Source organism: Bos mutus, chromosome 9, assembly GCF_027580195.1.
Source record: "Bos mutus isolate GX-2022 chromosome 9, NWIPB_WYAK_1.1, whole genome shotgun sequence".
Taxonomy (NCBI): domain Eukaryota; kingdom Metazoa; phylum Chordata; class Mammalia; order Artiodactyla; family Bovidae; genus Bos; species Bos mutus.
In genome coordinates, this window is record NC_091625.1 from 32564712 (window position 1) to 32589859 (window position 25148).

A 25148-nucleotide genomic window follows, 5' to 3' on the forward strand; every position below is an offset into this window, starting at 1 on the left:
TTAATTTATAAGTTGTAAAACTAAGAGAGGGTGATATCATGAAGGAACTAAAGAAGGATCCACAAGGGTTTGAGCAGGAACACACAGGACCGTAGATTGTAAAATGTGTGTTCATACCACATTATACCCATTAGGATGGCTAATACTCAAAAAACAGAAAGTAACAAGCATTGGTGGTGATGTGGAGAAATTCTAATTCCTCGTGCACTGTTGGTGGGAATGTAGTATGGTGGCAGCCGCTATTGTAAACCATATGGCAGTCCTCAAAAATATTAAAAACAGAATTATTATATGCTCCATTAATTCCGCTTCTGGATGTATACTAAAAATAATGGAAAGCAGAGTCTCAAACAGATGTTCATTCACAATGTGTGTTCATAACAGCGTTATTTCCAATACCCAGAATGTAGAGGCAGCTCAAGTGTCCATCAGTGGACGAATGGATGTTCAAACTGTGATGTATACATACATTATAGCCTTAAAAAGAAACAACTTTCTTACACATACTACAACATGGGTGAACCTATGGAGATTTGCTAAGTAAAATAAGCCAATCACAAAGATAAATAGATTAAAGATAAATGAATCAGAGAAAAATAGGTATGAGGTACCTAAAGTAATCAAATTCATAGAGATACAAAGACAGAAAGTCAAAGGGTGATTACCAGGGGTTGAGGGGAGATGTAGATGGAGAGTTGTTAATGGATAGAAAGTTTATTTTGCAAGATGAAAAGAATTCTGGTGATTAGTTTACGACAATGTGAATGTACTGAACTCTACTGAATTGTACACTTAAAAATGGTTATTAAGATGGTAGATTTTATGTTACATATATTTTGCCACAATTAAAAATAGAATTATACCCCCAAGCTGAGATTATTCACCTTTCTCTCTACGGCTTCCAGAAATTTCTGACTGTATTCTCCTCTTCATAATCCCATTCTCTAGGCTCCCTTTATGCAAAGAAAGAGATAAAGTGTTAAGTGCTTTACATGAGATGAAGATAGTGTGATTTTAACAATCAGTCCACTAACTCTTGAGAGCCTGGTATCGATTTCTAGTAGGAACACATTTAATATTCTTTGTGTTATGAACTTTAAAAAATTTCTCTTTAGCTTCAAGTTCTAGAAGAAAAAAACAAGAGTTTGCAAGAGACTTTGATAGATGTGGAAAAAAAGCTTGAAGAGTTCAAAAAACAGTATCAAGAAAAAGAGGCACAGCTAATATGCCAGAAAAAGAAAGAAAAGGAGTTGGTAACTACAGTTCAGAGGTAAGAAACCCTCAGTAATCCTTTTATATTATTCTTTATTTTTCAAAGAGCATTTTCACTTAAAATGCATTAATTTATAATTGGTGCTCTACTATTTTTCTTAAAGATGTACTGTTGATAACCAAAAGTATTATGTCATCGAAACAGATTGTCTCAGTTGCAGTTTATTTGATCCAGTGTACTGACATCTTGGTTTTAGACGATTTTAGATGAGAATATTAAAAAAGACACCAGTTGAAAACAGGAAGCATTAACACAAACCCTTTATCTCATGGCTTTGTCAAAGAAAAAGTAAAAATTCTAAATAACAAAAAGCAGGGCAGCCGGACTGCACCTCTTAATGGGACCGTCCGAGTAACTGGTCCCAGTAACTGGTCCCATTTCACCTGACCACAGAGTAACAGCTGTGGCTCTTTGCCAGGCACCTTCCAAGTTTTCTCACATTCTCTTGCCTCACAGGACTCTTCTGATTTAATATAGTTAGAACTGCAGTGCATATTATTTGCTTGCATATTTTGTTAATGTAAATGAAAATTGATATTAGATTTCTGAAAAACCTAGAGAACGAGGCAGTATATTCATCTACATATACTCTGTTTTTTAGAACTTAAAAAACCTTAATAGATGATCAACTGTTAGTAGTAAAACTATCTTAAAGAGGAAAACAACAAAGCAACAAAAAACTGAATTTGAGAAAGACACTCTTAATGCTTCTATCAATTATGTATAACTCAACCAAACTTTTTTAGTCAAAATCCTTCAGATAATTCTATGTTAATATTGCTTTACTACTATTTTCTAAGTCTTAAATATGTCTCATCTACATTTTCCCCTTGGATTTCAGTGCAGAAAACCTCTGATTTCTAGGACAATTCAGTCGTCAGTGTCTCTAATCTCAGCTTCAAAAGAATCCATACACCTTTGACTCTACCTTTATTTTTCTCCTGTTTTCTGCTTTCTTGATCTTAAATTTCTTTTTATTACTCCACTCCTTATATCCTATTCTCTAGTCTCAAAACAGCTTCCTGACCTCTGTTAATTCAACCACATATCTTTCTTTAATCTTACGACAAAAGGCCAAGGGATAATGCATTTGTTCTGTTTTATAGTGTTACAGTCTTAAACTCAAGCTGTGTTTTTATGAGTAGAACTAGGAACACCTGAAAATAATTTGAATGTTTGTTTTGTTCCATTGTGTGTTTTTACATATTTGATATGATTTTATACCTTCTCTTTTATTTTGATTTTCTCTTTCATTATGCTTTTGGAGAACATTGAGCTTGGTATTCTTGATTTGGAAAGATTTAGTTTAGTGCATTTCAGAATTCATTTTCCATATCTTCAGTATCTTGATCCTGAGATGACATCATCCCAGGAAATTTCTCTTGATTTCTAACAAACGTAAAGGACCAGAGAAGGTGTTCTAAAATTGTTCAGTACTTGTATGCCTATAGTGTCACCTGACTTTGGGGGTAGGAATGTTATTTCAGTTTCCTCAACTATATGATGTAGTTAGTATTCCTTAAGTTTCAGAAGAATTTAAGATGTATTATGTGACTATAAATTATATCATTACATTGATCTGTTTTTATATTCTATTTCCAAGTTTCCTGCTTTGTGAATATGTAAGAGCTTTTGGGATTTAAAAATGAGGCAAACGTTTTTCACTTGGAAATGAAAATCTTAAGTAAAATATGTGGAAGGGATTCACAGTTACGCAGTAGTTGGTACCTTTGCTGTTCAAGAGATGTATCACTTTTCTAAATGAGCATGCTTCATAACATAAACAAAATGAGAATGTGTACGTGAAGGAATACTTTTTGCTATTTTTACATGACAGAGTACATTTTTCCTTCCACATCACTGACTCTTTTGTTTTCTTCTTAATGATAAGCCTTAACAGTTTTGATGTAATTTATTTTTCTTGAAATGTTTGTAATAAATACATAGAAATAGTACCTTAACACTGAATTGGGACAAAAACATTCTGAGATAGAAATAACATATTTTTTCACTCTTAGACTGAAAAAGCAGATACTTTTATGACAAGTAACAGTATATTACAAAGCCGTACAGTATATTTATAATATGTAAAAACTTCTCTGGTGCCATTATTTATGAACACATCCGAATACCTCATTGTACTATTTCTGACTGTCAATTCTTTGTCCACAGGCTAGATATGGCATTTCTTTATGAGGCATATGGAAGGGGAGACAAAACATGACAGCCATACTAGTTGAAAGAGGAAAATAGTGAAAATATAAAAATCCACATTAAAGGAATTCTGTTTCTTTTAGTAGGCTGCAACTCTTAACTATGACTACATGCTAAAGTAAAACTATTTCTAGGTGTCTTGCTGTTTTGTTTTGTTTTGGGTCGTTGTTTCTTTTAACCTAAATACTACTCTTCCTTTCTCAAAGCTAACACCTACCCCCCTGCCCTTATCTTTTTTTCTTAATATACCAGAGGGGCTTCCTTTTATTGTTTCCTCATAAATGCAATTCTGTGCCAAGCATAGCATGAGGAATTGCTATGTCACATAATAAATGTATAAGATTATTGCTTTTCAAAGAGGAGGCCCCACTCAACATCCAGTACAGATTCTGGTCACCACCACACCGATCATACCTGTTGGGCCAACACACACTGAGGAAAGACATGGTAGGAATCCATACTAAAAACAGCCCTTGCATCAAAAAAATTATATTCAAACAGACTTCACAGAGATACTCCCACAAAACAGCCCTTCAAGACCTTTAGGTAACTGTTTCTCCTAAACTCGTACAGTTAGAGAAGTATAAGTAAAATGCAGAAGCAAAGGAACCACTCCCAATTAAAAGATCAAGAGAATTCCCTAAAGGAATAAACAATGAAACTGACCTTTCCAGTCTACTACATCCCAGGTTCAGAATGAAGTTAATAAGAATGCTGAAGGAAATTTAAAAAAGCTGTTGATAGAAATGCAGATTATTATAAAAAGGGACTGGATTGTTGCTTTCACTCATGAAGGAGAAATGTAATTCTGCTGATTTAAGTAACAGATATCTTTACAAACAAACTGCTGCTGAACTCAAAATGAAGGGCAAAAGACATACATCCATATTCTTAGGCTCCCTACCACAGTCATCTTAATCAAGGAGCTCGCCTTTTGGGAAGGAGGGAAAGAACACAGTTTAGATCGCGGAGCTCAGATTAGGTCATGCGGGACTTTGCTAGGGCCTAAGGATTTCACATACTAAGCAAATCTGGTCTTGAATCTGGTCTCACATTTGCTGTTTCTGAAAAGATGATCAACCTCCATTATATTTTTTACTTGTAAGAAATATAAGTACTCAAACTTATTCATCTACTCTCTGTAGGTTTTTATTATTGCTTGCCTAAAATATATTATAGACCCTAAGAAGAGACTTCATTTATGTTGAAGTCATCTACCAAAATCAGCACATAGAGCTTATTTTCTTCATACAATTATGTCTCTCTAAAACAGTTTGCAGCAAAAAGTAGAAAGATGCCTTGAAGATGGAATTCGCCTTCCCATGTTAGATGCAAAACAGCTTCAGAATGAAAATGATAACCTGAGACAACAAAATGAAAATGCCAATAAGGTCAGTACATATCTTTGATAGTGAACTTTGACAGTGAAATCTGTAGATATGTGTGTGCATATATATACCTTATTTACTTTATTTGATTTATATTTTTACTAATATTTAGCAACTTTTACAGAGAAGGCAATGCCACCCCACTCCAGTGCTCTTGCCTGGAAAATCCCATGGACGAAGGAGCCTGGTGGGCTACACAGTCCATGGGGTCGCTAAGAGTCGGACACAACTGAGCAACTTGACTTTCACTTTTCACTTTCATGCATTGGAGAAGGAAATGGCAGCCCACTCCAGTGCTCTCGCCTGGATAATCCCAGGGACGGGGGAGCCTGGTGGGCTGCCGTCTATGGGGTCGCACAGAGTCGGACACGACTGAAGCGACTTAGCAGCAGCAGCAGCAGCAGTAGCAGCTTTTATAGAATTTTTAGTTTGAATGTCTTTATTAGGAAAGAAAATAGCAATTTAAGTAACTGTAAATTAAATCCAAACTAAAGAAGTTATGTTATTTCTTAGCAAAAACAAAAGGATATCTTTTTCTTTCCTAAATTATTCAAAATCTGTTTCAAACTTCCTATTTTTTTAAATATTTATTTATTTGGTTGTGCCAGGTCTTATTTGTGGCTCACAGGATCCTTAGGTGTGGCATCAAACTCTTGGTTGGGGTGCTATCTAATTCCCTGACCAGGGATCAAAACCGGCTCCCTTGCATTGGGAGCACAGAGTTTTAGCCACTGGACCATCAGGGAAGTTCCTCAAATTTGTTTTTATAAAATGTAAAGATTAAAGGTTTATCAAGAACTAGAGTAAGGCATTCGCAGTTTTGTTTACGTGTGATCTAAATCATATGGCTATTTAAAGGATACTTTGTATAAATACTTCTGTAAAAAAAATCACATTTTGATTTTTAAAAAAAAAATTCATGATTCTGTGTGCTTTTGTTTTCTTGAAATTTAGTAGTTCTAAAAAAGAAATGAAAAAAAAATTTGATTCAGACTGATATATTTCCTGTGTTCTAGATAATAGATAGCCAACAAGATGAGATTGACAGAATGATTTTGGAAATTCAGGTAAGGAATATTTTGTACATTTTTAATCAAGCTGTATGCTCAATTACATATCTAAAAATATAAAAGCATATATGTTTTGTGTAAAAATATTAATAACACTGGAGATGACATTATAAATTCTTTAATATTAATCTTTTCAGTTTTTTAGAATGAAAATGATTCTTGGTAAATCATTTCTTCAAAAAATTGTTCTCTGTTCCTTACCTTGCCTCTTTTCAACTGGCTGTAGTCTGTCTCTACTACTGAGAACACATTTGAGTAAGACCATCAGTGATGTGCTATTTAAAGACAACGGACTGTTTTTAGTTCATTGTGACTGGGCAAGAACCCACCCCTCCTACTAATTCTATATGTTGTTTTCTGTGTTATCAAAGTATAACACTGCATATTTGTGTCTGTTCCTCCTACTTATTTTCTTCATAGTGTGGAGACTACTGTAGATCACCTACTGTCTAGAGCTTAGGGTGTCTGACCCATATTACAAACCAAAATTTGTAGATTAAGTGGATTTTCATTCTTTTATTGATTTGCCCAATATTTACTGAGCCCCTGCATATATGCCAGGTACTGTTCTTAGCACCAGAGGTTCATCAGCAAGTCCCTGGCCATTTTAGTGGGGTGAGTTGGAGAAATGGAAGTATAATGCCAAGTAGAGAAGTGAAGTGGAAGTCTCTCAGTCGTGTCCGACTCTTTGTGACCCCGTGGACTATCCAGTCCATGGAGTTCTCCAGGCCAGAATACTGGAGTGGGTAGCTGTTCCCTTCTCCAGGGGATCTTCCAACCCAGGGTTCAAACCCACGTCTCCCGTGTTGCAGGCAGATTCTTTACCAACTGAGCCACCAGGGAAGCTCCAAGAAGAAATATGTGCTATTATTAAAAAAAAAAATTAAAAAATAAATTATTAAAAAAAAACACAGAGGGCAATGACAGATCATGTTGCATTAGATACAGTGTCCATGAAGTTTTCCCCTAGTAAGTCACATTTGGACATAGATTTGCAGGGAGTTAACCAGGGGAAGAACATTCCAGGCAGAGAGAGCAGCCAGTGCCCTGAGTGTGCTCCCTGACGAACAGGAAGGCAGCTGGTGTGGAGAGCCCTGCTTGTGAGACCCAGCGAGAGCTGACCAGTGGGAGAAAGTAGCCCGGGGCCAGATCACACAAGGGGATATTACGTCTTCGTGTTTTATTCTTCAGGTGATAGGAAACCATTGGACAAGTTATGCTGAATACATTTTTATTTTTATATCTCCTGATAGGAGTATTCTCAAAGCTGGAGATAAAAAAGAATTACATAAGTGGTTTGAACATCAGAATTTATGGACAGTCTGCTTTGTCTTTTGACCATGTTAAGTGATCTATCAGTGTGATCAAATACTAGTCCAGTTCAGCAAGTATGTGGACTTACTGGATTGATTCACAGAGGTTATACTTTTTAATGTGTATTCCTTCAGTTGTTCTATAAGCCATTCAAATCGAGAAACCAGTTGTTCTATAAGCCATTCAAATCGAGAAACGGTTGGTTTCCTCAGCCATTATCTAACTTATCACGGACAACAGTGAAAGGAATTTCTATTTTATTTGGTAACATTTTCCAAGAAGTAAATCTAATAAAAATGATCTCAATGCAAATTAAGGTCAGCTTTGTCCTTTGGCATTGAAAACCTTTTATAGTCATTTAAAAATATTTATGTTTGGTTACTCTGGATCTTGGTTGCTGTGTGCAGGCTTTCTCTAGTTGCAGCAAGCAGGGCCTGCTCTTGGTTGTGATGCTTGGGCTTTTCACTGCAGTGGCTTCTCTTATTGCAGAGCATGGGCTCTAAGCTCCTGGGCTTCTGTAGTTGTGGCTCGAGGATTCTAGAGGGAGGGCTTAGTAGTGGTGGTATGTGGGGTTAGTTGCTCCGCAGCATGTGGGATCTTCCCTGACCAGGGATTGCATCTGTGTTCCCTGCGTTGGCAGGCAGATTCTTACCCACTGTACCACCAGGGAAGTCCTTGTAGTTCTTTTATAATGGGAAGTTTGTCTCTTTTGCCACGTTTATGTACATCAGTATGGATTCATGGCTATGTTTTATACCTTGGGTTATGATTTAATACTATTGTACTTTGTTGCTCAAATTGTTCCAGTTTGGGGCATTGGCAGCTCTTTCGTTTGACTCATGTGTCCTTTTGGATTACTTCCTCTCCCTACCGCTTCTGTGTGTGTGTGTGTGTGTGTGTGTGTGTGTGTGTGTTAGCACAATAAGTCTTTCTATCTAGGAAAAAAAATTGTTTTTAATAGAGGTTAAGTTTTAAACTCAGGTGATCTTTCTATTTTTACTCTCTTGCTAACCCTAAAACGCCATAATAACTAGCAAAATTCTGCTATTATGATCATGCCCTATTCTCGGCTTTCTTTATTCTGGTACTTTCACAGGCATTGGTGAATATTATCTTGGAAGTGAATATTGTCAAGATAGAAAATCCTAGAAGATTTTGAAGTTCTTGAAGCAGTGAAAAATGCCTATGCTTACTACAGGAAAATTTAGCAGAAAAAGGAGTTCTTAGGCCCAGTTCTTAGGCCCATGGATATATTTTTTAAGAATACTGCAGAAAAATCCCTTCAAAGGAATATTTAAATATCTAAAAAACATCTTTGAAACATACATTTATTTTACTTTTGATCAACTTTAATAGTTTTTGGTGATATAAAACTCATTTCCAGGGATTGGACCCTAATATATAATCTGTCTGTAGAGTTTGATTTATTAGGAGCCAGTGAAGTCATTGTTTGGAGTGAGGTTACTCACTAATGGTAATTATTCATAGAAATATAATAGTCATTAGCATCCTCTGAAAGTCAGTTCTAACACGGTTGTCTATGTAGTTGAAACATTCTCTAAGTCAGATAAGATGCTTCTGTGTTACTAGTTTTTCTTAGCTCTCCAGTACATAATATTAATAGTCTCTTTCCATTTTTTAACTATTCCCTTTAAGGTAAAAATGACATTCTTGTTATTTAAAAGTCCAAGTAATACAAAAGTGTCATCCTCCCTATCCTGTTCTACTCTTCACTCCAGAGATAACTAGTTACAAAATTGTATCTTTGTAGACATTTTCCTATGCATTCACTTAAATGTGATTCTTTATATGTTTGTATTTAAATAGCGAGATAATATAATAAATATTGTTTTGTGCTGTACATTTTTTTTCATCTAATAATATATACTGATCATTTCATGTCAGTAAATTCAAAACTACTTCATTCTTTTTAAATAAAACATTTTATAATGAGCACATACCATAATTTAGGGCTTCCCTGGTGATTCAGGCGGTGAAGCATCTGCCTGCAATGTGGGAGGACCTGAGTTCAATCCCTGGGTTGGGAAGATCCCCTGGAGAAGGAAACGGCAACCCACTCCAGTGTTCTTGGCTGGAGAATCCCATGAACAGAGGAGCCTGGTGGGCTACAGTCCGTGGGGTCACAAAGAGTCGGACACGACTGAGTGACTTTACTATACTATATTATACTATAAGATGTGTTCAGTTCAGTTCAGTCCCTCAGTCATGGGTGACTCTTTATGACCCCATGGACTGCAGCATGCCAGGCCTCCCTGTCCATCCCCAACTCCCGGAGCTTGCTCAAACTCCATCGAGTTTGTCCATCAAGTCGGTAATGCCATTCAACCATCTCATCCTCTGTTGTCCCCTTCTCCTCCTGCCTTCAATCTTTGCCAGCATCAGGGTCTTTTCCAGTGAGTCAGTTCTTCACATCAGGTGGCCAAGGTACTGGAGTTTCAGCTTCAGCATCAGTCCTTCCAATGAATATTCAGGACAGATTTCCTTTATGATTGATTGGTTGGATGTCCTTGCAGTCCAAGGGACTCTCAAGAGTCTTCTCCAACACCACATTTCAAAAGCATCAATTCTTCGGTGCTGTGTATCAGAAGTCAGATAAATACTGATTTAGGTCAGTGACAAGTTTATTGATTCACAGCTTTGAAGTTTGGGGAGAACTCAGTCTTCTACCGATTATAATGTATTTGTTGTTGAATATAGAAAAGGTTTTACTTCATGTAAAAGTGTATACTAATTTTGAAATTGAATTCAGTGCTATAAAAACGCAGATGTATCTGTTTTGTTCAGCTGTCAAGGTAATATTGTTAACTGGTGTGAATACCTTGATTACTAGTTGATCCTTTAGAAATACTGCCTTTCCTTTTATCCACAAAACCAGTGTAGCTAAACTGGCTTCTCCTCTTAAAAGGTTCTTCTTCTGTCAGTGTACAATAGAAAAGACATTTTGCAGTAGAATGTTTACCATCATTTCCATAAACCTGGCTACAGTCCTTGAGTGTGAATGAGTTCTTCTTTGGGAATTATTACCTTCCTTCCTATTTACTTCTCAAAAGTACATTTCACCCATGTAACTTTGTTTCCAGTGAAATCTTACCATTTTATGTTACCATTATAATCTTTTGGCAGAGGACATACAAAGTAAAAAGGCTTACTTGTTTTTTTCTAACACATTAAAATGTGTTCTCATTAAAAGGATTTATGCACTTACATGATTTTTCACTAGTTTCCTTGGGGACTAGTTCTGAGTAGCTCTTCATGTCATCATGCTAAAAGCAGAACTCTCAGGCAGATGGCTTGTAATGTTATATCAGGTAGCAAGATGATAGTTAAGAAAGGAATTTGAGCTGGACACTGTCTTTAATTATTATTAAATAGGAACCTTAAGAAATGTGATTTTTATGGGGCTTGCATATCATTTATTGCTTAGTTTTAAAATACTTTGAAAATTCTTTTATCAATATGGAAGAATGAGGGAAAGTGATTTAATATTTGTCCACACTTAGGCCAAAGTGAGAAATGGAACCTCTGTTGCCAAATGAAGAGGTGTCAGTGATGGTTCTGGGTGATGATATTATACGTTATAGGAATGGTTCTTTCTGGTTTATGTTTACTATCCCTAGACTTCAACAGTAATCGTACAAAGTAAGAAAGAGCATATTTTTATACATGAAGTTGCTTAGATTTTGAAAGGTGTGCCCAAAGTTTCAGCTGAGATTCTAAGTCATGTCTGTCTGACCTCAGAGTTTGTGCCTTGGGCATTAATCCTGGCTACTTCAAAGTGAAAAAAAAAAATGTTAGTCTGATTTGTTCCTTATATTAAGATAAGCCTTAGGGGAGAGAATTGTTTTAAGGGGTTTTCCTGGAATGAAACGGAGAAGGCAATGGCACCCCACTCCGGTACTCTTGGCCTGGAAAATCCCATGGACGGAGGAGCCTGGTAGGCTGCAGCCCATGGGGTTGCGAAGAGTCGGACACGACTGAGCGACTTCCCTTTCACTTTTCGCTTTAACGCATTGGAGAAGGAAATGGCAACCCACTCCAATGTTCTTGCCTGGAGAATCCCAGGGACAGGGGAGCCTGGTGGGCTGCCGTCTATGGGGTCACACAGAGTTGGACACGACTGAAGTGACTTAGCAGCAGCACCAGCAGCTGGAATGAAAAAGAGTTAAGCTGGAGCACGTTGGGAAACTAATCTCCTGTGGAAAGCACCTTATACTTAGTTGCCTCGAAGTGCAATTTGGCAATTTTGTCCCCAAAGTGAAATCTTTTAGTACATTACACTCTACTATATGGTGGCATTATTAGCTCCTTGAGAGGAATAAAATGCCTTTTTTTCCCCCTGATACATTTATTTCAAAAGCTTTATCATGACTTTATCTCTTACTATTTTCTGTCATCCTAGCTCTCTTTGCTATTTCTCACACAGAAGAGACACCTGTCTGCCTCAGAACCTTTACACAACTGAAACATACTCTCTAGTTACCTAAGGGACACAGTCTCTCACCTCCTTCAGGACTGTGCTCAGATGTCATCCTCTCCATGAGCCCTTATTCTTTCGGATTTGACATTCCACCCTGCCTCCATCACCACACTCTGTTCTCCAAAGCACTGGGCAAATTCTAATATGTGATACTACATAACTTACATATTTATTATGTTTATATTCTTTGGCCTTTTTCCTCCTAGTACAAGTTCCACAAGGACCAAGTGTTTTTGATTGTTTTGTTCACTGATGTGGATATATTTTTGCTAAATGAATGATTATATGAAGAAATGTATTTGTGATGCTCTTTTGTGTGTGGGATGGGGTGAGGTGAGGTTGGTTACTTGTGTGTGTTTATATAACAAAACTGCTAATATAAGATTCTTTTAAAATATTGTGTCCTAAATTAGGTTTGTGAAGTATGTAGAATACGTTGAGTAAGGCACATTTGGTTTTTCTTCATTTGGGCTCTCTGTATTTAAGGGGGAAAAAAATGGTTAGCATTTCTGGATATTTAAATCAAAATATTAATAACAAATGAGTTTAAAACCACATTCAACTCCAAGAATGATTGTGATACATACCTGTTTAGGTTAGTAACTTAGACTTAAATCATTATTAAACAAGAAATTTAAAGAGAAATTGTAGACATTTAAAAATTAATTTATTTTTAACTTTAGTAATTCTATTCTAAGCTTAGCTGAAATGCCCCTGCCCTTGCTTTTTTCTTAAACATGTGCTTTTTCATGTAGTTTGGAATAGAGAAGTAATCTTTTAGCTGAAATGTTAACTGTTAGCCAGCTATAGCGCTCACACCTAATATTATCCTATAAGTAGTACAGCATTTGGTCTTATTAGAATAAATGTATCTGTGAACTCTTTCCTCTGTTCAAGGACCACCTAGCTAGTGCCTTTGAACCCAACCAACATGTTAAGCTTGATATTAATATTGTTCCCAAATTCAGTTTTCCTTCTGGTGACAAACAGCACTAGTGCCAGACATTTCTCATTCATTCTGGTGAAGAAAATTGCCTCTTTCTTCACTGGTTTAAATTTAGGTTTATGTGGTGACACATTAATCAGATTTACTAGCTGATTATCAGTCACATTCAACATGCTAAAAATAAAAAACTGTAGTCTTTCAAAGAATTATTTTACACTGTTATGAAAATACCTGTTTTGGGTTCAGTTTTCATTGTTAAAATGAGATTTAGAGTAGTTTATTTGTGATGCCTTTATTTACAGTATTAATAAAATAAAGTCATAAATCTTAAGAAAATTTTGGATAAATTCTGGATTCCAGCCAAATAATTTTGTCATGCCAGTAAGTATCAGTTTTTGGCTAGGTAGATAAATCCCAACATATCATGCAATCAAATGGATTTTGATTCAGTCAAGTGTAGTTACAAAGGAATTTCAGTACCCAAAAATATATATTCTCAAATAGCCCATGTGACTTTATGCTGTGGAGCTCATTTTTGTGGAATATAAAGCAAGTTTTTCCTTGAAATAAAATGTACTTGTTATAGAGCTTGATTCATTTGTATCCAACTTTTGAGTTATTAAATATAATATTTTTACAGAGTTTAGCAGACAAATGAAATAAAAAAGCAAAAAGGTTAGGTACTGTTACTAAGAAAACCATTTTATATTTAGAGTCTTATCTCACCAGTGGTGACTACCATCCTCTCTTATTCCACCCAGAGATAATGTGAGGGGGAAAAAGTAGGTTGTGTGCTAATTAGGTGGTCAACATTCTGAAGTATTTTTAGTGTTGAGACTAAATACAGACCTGAAGGGAAAAAAAAACGAAATCTCTTCTCTAGACATATTTATTGATCTTGTGGTTTAAAAGGAGAAAAGTTGATAGAAAAAAGTCACTGATAAGTACAAGGTTTATAACAAGTTCTTCTGTGGTATGTTGCTGAAAATCAGATTTATAAGCTGAAATAACCCAAGAGCTCTTAAAATATCCTGTATTCTGCTTTGATATACTCAAGATTTTCTCACAATAGTGTCATGTCTGTTTAATTTATAATTTTATAATGGAGTTAAGAGAGAGATTAGTTTATCTAAGCCCTATAGTAGACCTTTGGCTTGAATTCAACATTATATTCACTGCTTGGAATACTGTATACCAAGAGGAATGTTTACCTGTGTTTCAAATAATAGAAAACAGGGATAGTCTTATGATCTTATCATCTTGTAGCTTATTAATCATAAGAAAAGGATTTTTTTTTTTTTCAAGTATGCTGTGCCATGCATAGTTGCTTCAGTCATTTCTGACTCTTTGACACCCCAGGGACTATAGCCTGCCAAGCTCCTCAGTCCTTGGGATTTTTTAGGAAAGAATACTGGAATGGGTTGTCATTTCCTCCTCCAGCGGATCTTTCCAACCCAGGGATCGAACCCATATCTCCTGCATTGCAGGCGGATTTTTTCCTGCTCAATTTTTCAAGTATAGATTTGCTAATACACTCCCAGTATATAAATGAGAATCAGTAAAATAAAAACTGTTTGTAATATAGCGTTAAACTGCACCTTTAATTTAATATGTTTTACCAAGAATTAAAACTTACTTGGTAAAGATGATACTTTTCCTTCCTAGTCTTGGAAAAGATGATACTTTTCTTTCCTTCTATCCACTCTAGAAGTAGTATGACTTAATTGAGAAGTGGAGGCCTCATTTTCCAAGGGATTGGGGAAGTCAGGACATCTAAAGTGTTCAGAGCCAGTATTCCTGGTTGCCTACCTAATTGTATTATGCTTTAAGCATTAACATGCTTTGCTTTCAAATTCTCTTTATTGTAGTCTATGCAAGGGAAACTTTCTAAAGAAAAATTGACTACTCAAAAGATGATGGAAGAGCTGGAGAAGAAAGAAAGAAACCTTCAGAGATTAAGAACATTGCTTGATGTGAGTAGAAGAAATTCAGATTGCTTTCAAGGATGATTCAGTACCTATTTAAGTTACAGGAAATGCCTGTTTTGTACATACTTGTAAATCATTTTTTAATTGAAGACTTGATTTTGTTGTGCCAGATAATTAAATTCATTAGGTTTCTTAATAAGATTATAATAAAAAGACAAACTTTTAGTTTTGTATTGTCTTAGAAACAATTTCATACACTTAACTACAGCAAAGTCAGCTGTTACATAGAGATTAGATCCCAAGTCATAAAATGATGCATAAATTGAATATAAATGAAGTTATGCTTGAAAATCCTTAAGGAAGGTAAAATGTAGACACATCATCTATGGAACAGATCACTTTCTTCATTTAATTATGAGATGAAATGTTAATATTTGGCTTGTATTTAACGACATGTTATGTAAAAAGTACTTATTTTAGTTTTTGAGCTGTCATCGTGACATTTTCCTCTAAATAGTTAGAAATACATCTCCAAAAATTAGGGACAGTACCATTTCAGCACTGTCCCACCATATAAGAATAAGAATTTTCCTTGATGTTTGGTAATATCTATCTTAGAAAAATTCCTGCCTTTCTTCCCCAAATGTTAAAACCAGTATCAATCAAGACCATGTGTTGTGTTTTATTTTGCTTTTTAAACCTAAAGTTCTTTTCTTCTCCTTAACAGAATCAAGCCTTTTGTCATAGACTCAGATTTGTTATACCTGGATTTGTCTGATTGCTTCCTCATGGTGTCATTTATCTTGTTCTCTACCCCCTGTATTTCTTATAAGCTAGAAGTTAAAGCTAAGGATATTAGACTCATTGCAAACATTTTTTGGCATGAATACTTTGTAGGTATTTTTCACATCGTCAAATTATATGTGTTTGCTTATCCCACTGTAAGTGTCACAAATACCAATCTCACTGGACTAAGGTGGTGACAGACTGATTCTTCCCGCTGTAACACTAGCCTCTGCAATCAGCAGATCTGTGGGCTTGATACTCAGGCAAGTGTGTGAATAGCCAGTGTGCCAGCACCCTTTCCCTTGATGGTTTTAACATCCACCAATGATCATCTGAATCATTAGACAATTAAAAGAGTAATTTTTATATCATTCCTTTTACAATTATTAGCTGGCATTCTTCTATAAAAAAATTTATTTTCCTCATTAACCCAGGCTATTTGGCTTTTCTGAAATTTCCAATACCACCTGGAAAGTTAGTCAAACTTACCTTTAATTAGTAATTTTCAGGATGAGGAATAAATGGTGGTAATTTGGGGAGTAAGTGAGTGTCACTTTTTCTAAGCATATTAAATCATGAGCTCACACTGATACTTCTAATTCAGATTTAACAATTGAGAGTTGCTTGGACTTTTTTCTTCATCTTTGATTTTATACTTTTCTTTTCCTCTTATACTGAAAAATTTGGTTCCTATCAACACCGTAACATATATACTTTTTTCTCAGTGTACAAAAAATAGTTTCAGATTAGGTAAATCACTGTTGCTGCTAACAATAAAACTACAGGATGAGGTTTCAATTTTCTTTGCATTTCTTTCTATTCTGGGGATAAATCTCATAGCAAATTACATAACAACCAAGGTACTTTTAATATGAGACCTTGGGAGACTCCCTAGAAACTTAGTCTGTTGGAATTTATGTTTCGTCTCTCAGATTCACCCTCGGACATCAGATGGCACAGAGAAACCCTTTCCAGTATTGAATTCTTTTTCTCTCCTTTTTTATTTTTCTTACTGCATGCATATATGCAGTTAAGTCTGGTTACTGTGCATGTAATATGACTTCACTGTTTTGTTTATAGACTTGGGTGGGAGAATGTCAACCTTTATGGCTTTTGAGTACCTTTCCTCTGTTCTGACAGCCTGATTTTTGTTTTCTTTATCCAATGCAGAACCAAAGACAAACAGAAGAGACCTGCTCTTTATTGGATCAGGGCCAGGAAGCAGAACAGTCCAGGCAGCAGACCGTTCTTTGCAAAAGGCCACTCTTTGATTTGAGTGTGATTGATCAGCTGTTCAAGGAAATGTCCTATTGTTTGCTTGACTTGAAGGCATTGTGTAGTATTCTTAATCAGCGTGCTCAGGGCAAGGAGCCTAATCTTTCTTTATTACTGGGAATCAGATGTAAGTGGCTAATGACTTGTCCTAACTGTATTGCCTAACAATTAGAAACATATCTTCTTGAATTAGAAACGTCTGTCTTTTCCCTATTTATTTTTATCTCCCTTCCTATTTAGATTTATAAATTTCTGAATCAGTCTGTGGCTCTGAATACCTGTTACTGCTTAATAGCTAGAACTTGCCTCATTGGATTTATAAAAATGAGGAGGGTCATGGTTGATATGGACTGCCACTCGGAAGAATGCCTATAAATCCACATATATGGATGAGTTAGGAGATGTTGCCTGTGCAGAATTCCATACGTGACCAGAATGGTAGTTCAGTGTGATTTTCTGATTACTTTCCTAAAAGTGATGATTCTCTTTGCTTTCATGTGGCAATTGTATTAAATTAATGACCCATCCATCAGTCCGCTGGTAAAATATCTGAGAGAAAATACTTAGACGCTTTCCTGTGTATGTTCTGCGGCAGCTGTTTAATGTAGGTGCCGATGCTGCCACATGAGCCAGTTTTCGTGCCTGGAGCTCTGTTGTCCTTGCGATGTGTACCTGCTGGCTTTGTCCCTTTCCATGTGACACCCACCCGTTCTGCCTCATTCTTCCCTCCTGCACCCTGATGGTGAGAGCTGCCTCAGTACTATCCTAGGGTCTGGTCCCTTCTCTGCTGCTTTTTCTGGAACACTCAACTTACATAAGGGCCCAAAATCATTATAATATTAATATGTTGGTCTCTCTTTAATATAGAGGAAATAGACTTCAGTAAGGAGAAATGATGGAATAAGACCATAATGTTTCTATACCAACATGCTGTATTGAGTTAATTGCTTAATAATATGATTACTATGTGACCGAGTGGAGACTAGTTTTATTTCCAGTTTCATCAAAGAGATTCTACAGTCTTGTATCATAATAGTTATTTTGGCGAACCAAATAATACTCCTGATCGTGTAACTGTCTCAGAGATGTCAGCAGAAGTTTCTTTTCCATGAATGTAAGAACACATATATGAGTGTGAGTATATAGAAGCACTTTGAAAGAAATTTGAAGTATAGTTGATTTACGGGGTTGTATGTTAGTTTCTGGTGTACAACAAAGAGATTCAGTTATACATATAAAATATATATTTCATTATAGGTTATTATAAGAAACCAAATATAGTTCCTGTGTTATGGAGTAGGACCTTGTTGTGTTTACATATAGTAGTTTGTATCTGTTAATCCCATGAAAGAAAGTGAAAGTGTTAGTCGCTCAGTTGTGTCTGACTCTCTGTGATCCCACAGACTGTAGCCTGCCAGGCTCCTCTGGCTCCTCTGTCCGTGGAATTCTCCAGGCAAGAATACTGGAGTGGGTAGCCATTCCCTTCTCCAGGGGATCTTCCCAACCCGGGGATCAAACCTGAGTCTCCCGCATGGCAGGCAGATTCTTTACCATCTGAGCCACCAGGGAAGCCCATGCTCCTCCTTTATCCTCTCCCCTTTTCCTCTCTGGTAATGATGTTTGTCTTCTATGTCTGTGAGTCTGTTTCTGTTTTTTAAATAAATTCATTTGTGTTGTATTTTAGATTCCACTTATGGATGATACCATATGGTATTTGTCTTAATCGTCCTTACTTCGTATAGTATGATAATTGCTAGGTCCATCCGTGTCGCTACAAATGATGTCATTTTATTCTTTTCATGGCAGTTCTGTATTTAGTTTTTTGAGGACCCTCCATAAGGTTTTACATCGTGGTTGCACAATTTATACTCCCACCAGCAATGTAGGAGAGTTCCCCTTCCTCCACCCCCATTTATTGTTGGTGGGCTTTTTAGTGATGACCATTCTGACTGGTGTGGGATAGTACCTCACTATAGTTTTGATTTGCATTTCTTTGATAATTAGCAACATTTAAGCATATTTTCATGTTCCTATTGGCCATCTGTATGTCTTCTCTGGAGAATTACTTGTTTAGGTCTTCTGCCCATTTTTTTATTCAGTTGGTTTTTAAAACACTTTATAATGTTATATTCAGTCACTCAGTAAGCATTAATCAAATGCCTTCTATAGTCCAAGCACTGAAGTGCTGATAATGCACATAAATTGAACACAGTTCCTGCTCACACATTAACCACAATATTAGAGCATTGAAATAAGTGCTATAATTGAAACGTGATCAGAGGACAGTGGGAGCACAGAGGGGGAAAAAACAGTGAAATCTACCTGGGAGGGGCTGTGAAGCCTCCATGGGGGTGTTTAGCTTGAATCTCAAAGGAGGAGAAGTTTGACGGGTGATCATGGGGTGTTGGAAGTTAGCAGTCATCTCTTGGAGCAAGAAATAAAAGCTTACACACAAAAGACTCATTTTCTCCACCATTTCAGGGCTGGCCATCCTTTGGGTTATTTTGTAACCTTCTACCTTTGTGCTTTTTATATAGCGTTTATTAACTTTTGCAGTGATAGGGTAAGAGAGCAACCCTAACATGAGTAAAAGGGAGATTCAGCAATCTTGGCACCATGTATACTCCCTCCAGTCTGTTAGGGTTTAACCCCAGAGTCCTTACCTTATAGTCTGGCCTTGTGAAAATTTGACCAACCAGCTAATTTCTCAAAAACAATGGAGGTTTTTCTGATCCTTGTCTCATCACCCCATCAACTGTCTGCTGACACTGTTCACCTCACCCTTGATAAAGCTCTGCTTCCATGGTTTCCATGACATCATTCTCTAGGTTCTGCTTCTACCTTTATGACTGCTCAGCCTCAATCTGTGAAATTCTCTACCACTTAAATACTGGCAGGCCTCCTGGAAACTTTTGTTGTTGTTTACTTTTTCCAAGTAATCTTGTACATACCCACTTGTTTTCTGCTTTCCCTGTACCTTTGACCCATAAAGATATTTATCTCTCACCCTGCCTAGACATTCATCCCCTTTCAGCTCCTGACTTTATTCACCTGTACGTTAGAACCAGCGGTTTCATAGGTATCGCAGACTCAATATGTCTGAAACAGAACCTACTTTTCTTCCCTCCCTAAACCTGTTCCTCCTCTGAGTGAGTAGAACCACTATCCAGCTATCAACCCAACCCAGATTTTATTCTCCACCCTCTCGTTCGCCCATCTGTGTCCTTTGCCTAATCCCTGGGCCCCTTCCCAAGCTGCCTGGTAATCAGACTTCATCTTGTCTGTGAGCCCCTTCCTACTTGTAACATTTATTCCTGCTGCCACATCTCCATTGCACTCTTGCCTTAATTCAAGCTTTAATAGTCCTTCATCTGGACTGGTTTCTTTGTCAACCGTTGTGCCCCACCCCACCATCCCTAATCCATCTTTTTTTTTAATTTTCTTTTTAATTTTTTTTATTGAATGATAATTGCTTTACAGAATTTTATTGTTTTCTGTCAAACCTCAACATGAATCAACCATAGGTACACATATAACCCCTCCCTTTTGAACCTCCCTCTCATCTCCTGCCCCATCCCATCCCTCTAGATTGATACAGAGCCTCTGTTTGAGTTTCCTGAGTCATATAGCAAATTTCCATTGGCTATCTATTTTACATACAGTAATATAAGTTTCCATGTTACTCTTTCCATACATCTCACTCTTTCCTCCCCCTTCCCATGTCCATAAGTCTATTTTCTATGTCTGTTTCTCCATTGCTGCCCTGTAAATAAATTCTTCAATACCATTTTTCTATATTCTGTATATATGCATTAGAATATGATATTTATCTTTCTCTTTCTGACTCACTTCACTCTGTATAATAGGTTCTAGGTTCATCCACCTCACCAAAACTGACTCAAATATGTTCCTTTTTATGGCTGAGTAATATTCTATTGTGTATATGGACCACAACTTCTTTATCCATTCATCTGTCAGTGGACATCTAGGTTACTTCCATATTCTAGCTATTGTAAATAGTGCTGCAATGAACACTGGGGTCAGTTCAGTTCAGTTCAGTTGCTCAGTCGTGTCCGACTCTTTGCAACCCCATGAATAGCAGCACGCCAGGCCTCCCTGTCCATCACCAACTCCCGGAGTTCATTCAGACTCACGTCCATCAAGTCAGTGATGCCATCCAGCCATTTCATCCTCTGTCGTCCCCTTCTCCTCTTGCCCCCAATCCCTCCCAGCATCAGAGTCTTCTCTAATGAGTCAACTCTTCGCATGAGGTGGCCAAAGTACCGGAGTTTCAGCTTTAGTATCATTCCTTCCAAAGAAGTCCCAGGGCTGATCTCCTTCAGAATGGACTGGTTGGATCTCCTTGCAGTCCAAGGGACTCTCAAGAGTCTTCTCCAACACCACAGTTCAAAAACATCAATTCTTTGGCGCTCAGCTTTCTTCACAATCCAACTCTCACATCCATACATGACCACAGGAAAAACCATAGCCTTGACTAGACAGACCTTTGTTGGCAAAGTAATGTCTCTACTTTTCAATATGCTATCTACGTTGGTCATAACTTTTCTTCCAAGGAGTAAGCGTCTTTTAATTTCATGGCTGCAATCACCATCTGCAGTGATTTTGGAGCCCCAAAAAATAAAGTCTGACACTGTTTCCACTGTTTCCCCATCTATTTCCCATGAACAGTGGGATACATGTGTCTTTTTCAACCCTGACTTCCTCAGGGTATATACCTAGGAGTGGGATTGCTGGGTCATATGGTGGTTTTATTCCTGGTTTTTTAAGGAATCTCCATATTGTCTTCCAAAGTGGCTGTATTTACATTCCCACCAACAGTGCAGGAGCATTCCCTTTTCTCCACACCTTCTCCAGCATTTATTGTGTGTAGACTTTTTGATGATGGCCATTCTGACCAGAGTGAGGTGATATCTCATTGTGGTTTTGATTTGCATTTCTCTAATAATTAGCAATGTTGAGCATCTTTTCATGTGTTTGTTAGCCATCTGTATGTCTTCTTTGGAGAAATGTCGGTTTATGTCTTTTGCCCACTTTTTAATTGGGTTGTTTGATTTTCTGGCATTGAGTTGTATGAGCTGCTTGTATAGTTTGGAAATTAACCCTTTGTCGGTTGTTTCATTTGCTATTATTATCTCCCATTCTGAGGGTTGTCTTTTCACCTTGCTTATAGTTTCCTTTGCTGTGCAAAAGCTTTTAAGTTTAATCGGGTCCCACTTGTTTACTATTGTTTTTATTTCCATTACTCTAGGAGGTGGGTCACAGAGGATCTTGCTTGATTTGTCACTGAGTGTTCTACCTATGTTTTCCTCTAAGAGTTTTATAGTTTCTGGTTTTACATTTATGTCTTTAATCCATTTTGAGTTTATCTTTGTGTCTGGTGTTAGGAAGTGTTCTAATTTCATTCTTTGACATGTAGGTGTCCAGTTTTCCCAGCACCATTTATTGAAGAGGCTATCTTGGCTCCATTGTATATTCTTGCCTCCTTTGTCAAAAATAAGGTACCCATAGGTGCATGGGTTTATTTCTGGGCTTTCTTTCTTTTTCCATTGGTCTATATTTCTGTTTTTGTGCCAGTACCATACTGTCTTTATGACTGTTGCTTTGTAGTATAATCTGAAGTCAGGAAGCTTGCTTCCTCCAGTTCCATTCTCGAGACTGCTTTGTCTATTTGAGTCTTTTGTGTTTCTGTATGAACTATGAAATTTTTTGTTCTAGTTCTGTGAAAAATGCCATTGGTAATTTGATAGGGATCGCATTGAATCGGTAGATTGCATTTGGTAGTATAGTCATTTTCACAATATTGATTCTTCCTACCCAGGAACATGGAATATCTCTCTATCTGTATAGGTCATCTTTGATTTCTTTCATTAGTGTCTTATAATTTCTCTGTGTACAGTTCTTTTGTCCCCTTAGGTAAGTTTATTCCTAAATATTTAATTCTCTTTGTTGCAATGGTGAATGGGATTGATTCCTTCATTTCTCTTTCTGATTTTTCGTTGTTAGTATATAGAAATGCAAGTGATTTCTGTGTATTGATTTTGTATTCTGCAACTTTGCTAAATTCACTGATTAGCTCAAGTAATTTTCTGATACTATCTTTAGGGTTTACTATGTACAGTATCGTGTCATCTGCAAACAGTGAGAGCTTTACTTCTTCTTTTCTGATATGGATTCCTTGTATTTCTTTTTCTTCTCTGATTGCTCTAGCTAGGACTTTCAGAACTATGTTGAACAACAGTGGAGAAAGTGGGCACCCTTGTCTTGTTCCTGTCTTAGGGGGAATGCTTTCAGTTTTTCACTATTGAGAGTAATGTTTGCTGTAGGCTTATCATATATGGCCTTTACTATGTTGAGGTAGTTTCCTTACATGCCCATTTTTTGAAGAGTTTTAATCATAAATGGGTGCTGAACTTTGTCAAAGGCTTTTTCTGCATCTATTGAGATGATCATATGGTTTTTATCTTTCAATTTGTTAATGTGGTGTATCACATTGATTGATTTGCATATACTGAAGAATCCTTGCATTCCTGGAATAAACCCAACTTGATCATGGTGTATGAGCTTTTGATGTGTTGCTGAATTCTCTTTGCTAAAATTTTGTTGAGGATTTTTACATATATGTTCATCAGTGATACTGGACTGTAGTTTTCTTTTTTTTGTGTTGTCTTTGTCTGGTTTTGGTATTAGGGTGATGGTGGCCTCGTAGAAAGAGTTTGGAAGTGTTCCTTCCTCTGCAATTTTATGAAAGAGTTTTAGAAGGATAGTCATTACCTCTTCTCTAAATGTTTGATAGAATTCTCCTGTGAAGCTGTCTGATCCTGGGCTTTTGTTTTTTTGGGAGATTTTTGTTCACAGCTTCAATTTCAGTGGTTGTAATTGGGTTGTTCATAATTTCTGTTTCTTCCTGGTTCAGTCTTCTCTTTTTTTCTTGATGAGTCTGGCTGAAGGCTTGTCAATTTTGTTTATTTTCTCAAAGAACTAGCTTTTAGTTTTATTAATCTTTACTATTGTTTCTTTCATTTCCTCTTCATTTATTTCTGGTTGGATCTTTATGATTTCTTCTACTAATTTTGGGGGTTTTTTTTTTTTTTCCAGTTTTAGGTATAAAGTTAGGTTGTCTGTTTGATGTGTTTCTTGAGGTAGGATTGTATTGCTATAAACTTCTCTCTTAGAACTGCTTTTGCTGCATCCCATAGGTTTTGAGTTGTCATGTTTTCATTGTCATTTGTTTCTAGAAATGTTTTTATTTCCCTTTTGATTTCTTCAGTAACCTGTTGGTTTAGAAACACACTGTTTAATCTCCATGTATTTGTGTTTCTTACAGTGTTTTTTTCTTGTAATTGATATCTAGTCTCATAGCATTGTGGTCAGAGAAGATGCTTGATACAATTTCAGTTTTCTTTAATTTACTAAGGTTTGATTTGTGACCCAAGATGTAGTCTATCCTGCTGAATGTTCCATGTGCACTTGAGAAGAAGGTGTATTCTTCTGCATTTGGATGGAATGTCCTGAAGATATTGAGATCCATCTCATCTAATGTATCATTTTAGACTTGTGCTTCCTTATTAATTTTCTGTTTTGATGATCTGTCCATTGGTGTGAGTGGGATGTTAAAGTCTCCTGCTATTACTGTGTTACTGTCAGTTTCTCCTTTTATGTCTGTTAGTGTTTGTCTTATGTATTGAGGTGCTCCTATGTTGGGTGCATAGATATTTGCAATTGTTATGTCTTCCTCTTGGCTTGATCCCTTGATCGTTATGTAGTGTCTTTCCTTATCTCTTGTAACCGTCTTTATTGTAAAATCTATTGTGTCTGATACGAGGATTGCTACTTCAGCTTTCTTTTGCTCCCCATTTGTATGGAATATATTTTTCTATCCTCTCACTTTCAGTCTATATGTCTTTAGGTCCGAAGTAGGTTTGTTGTAGACGGCATATATATGGGTCTTGTTTTTTTATCTATTCAGCCAGTCTGTGTCTTTTGGTTGGAGCATTTAATCCATTTACATTTAAAGTAATTATTGATATACATGTTCCTATTGCCATTTTCTTAATTGTTTGGGGTTGATTTTATAGATCTTTTTTCTTTTCTTGTATTTCTTGACTATATAAGTCCTTTTAACATTTGTTGTAAAGCTGGTTTGGTGGTACTGAATTCTCTTAACTTTTGCTTGTCTGAAAAGCATTTTATTTGTCCATCAATTTTGAATGAGATCCTAGCTGGGTACTATAATCTTGGTTGTTAGTCTTTGCCTTTTAGTACTTTAAATATGCCTGCCATTCCCTTCTGGCTTGCAGAGTTTCTGCTGAAAGATCAGCTGTTAAGCATATGGCTTTTCCCTTGTATTTTACTTGTTGCTTCTCCCTTGCTGCTTCTAATATTCTTTCTTTGTGTTTAGTCTGTGTTAGTTTGATTAGTATGCGTCTTGGCGTGTT

General features: G+C 36.6%; 1 protein-coding gene across 3 annotated transcripts in view; it reads left to right on the plus strand.

Moving 5' to 3' along the window:
• CEP85L (centrosomal protein 85 like) overlaps positions 1-25148 on the plus strand; it is a 147946-nt gene that overhangs the window by 115555 nt on the left and 7243 nt on the right. Inside the window, exons 8-12 of one of the 3 annotated variants that reach the window (XM_070376364.1) lie at positions 1116-1270; positions 4761-4878; positions 5892-5942; positions 14572-14676; positions 16588-16819. In XM_070376364.1, the coding sequence (XP_070232465.1) occupies positions 1116-1270; positions 4761-4878; positions 5892-5942; positions 14572-14676; positions 16588-16819 (661 nt within the window). The remainder of the gene's footprint in view (positions 1-1115; positions 1271-4760; positions 4879-5891; positions 5943-14571; positions 14677-16587; positions 16820-25148) is intronic. The other 2 variants (XM_070376365.1, XM_070376366.1) reach the window with 2 other exon arrangements.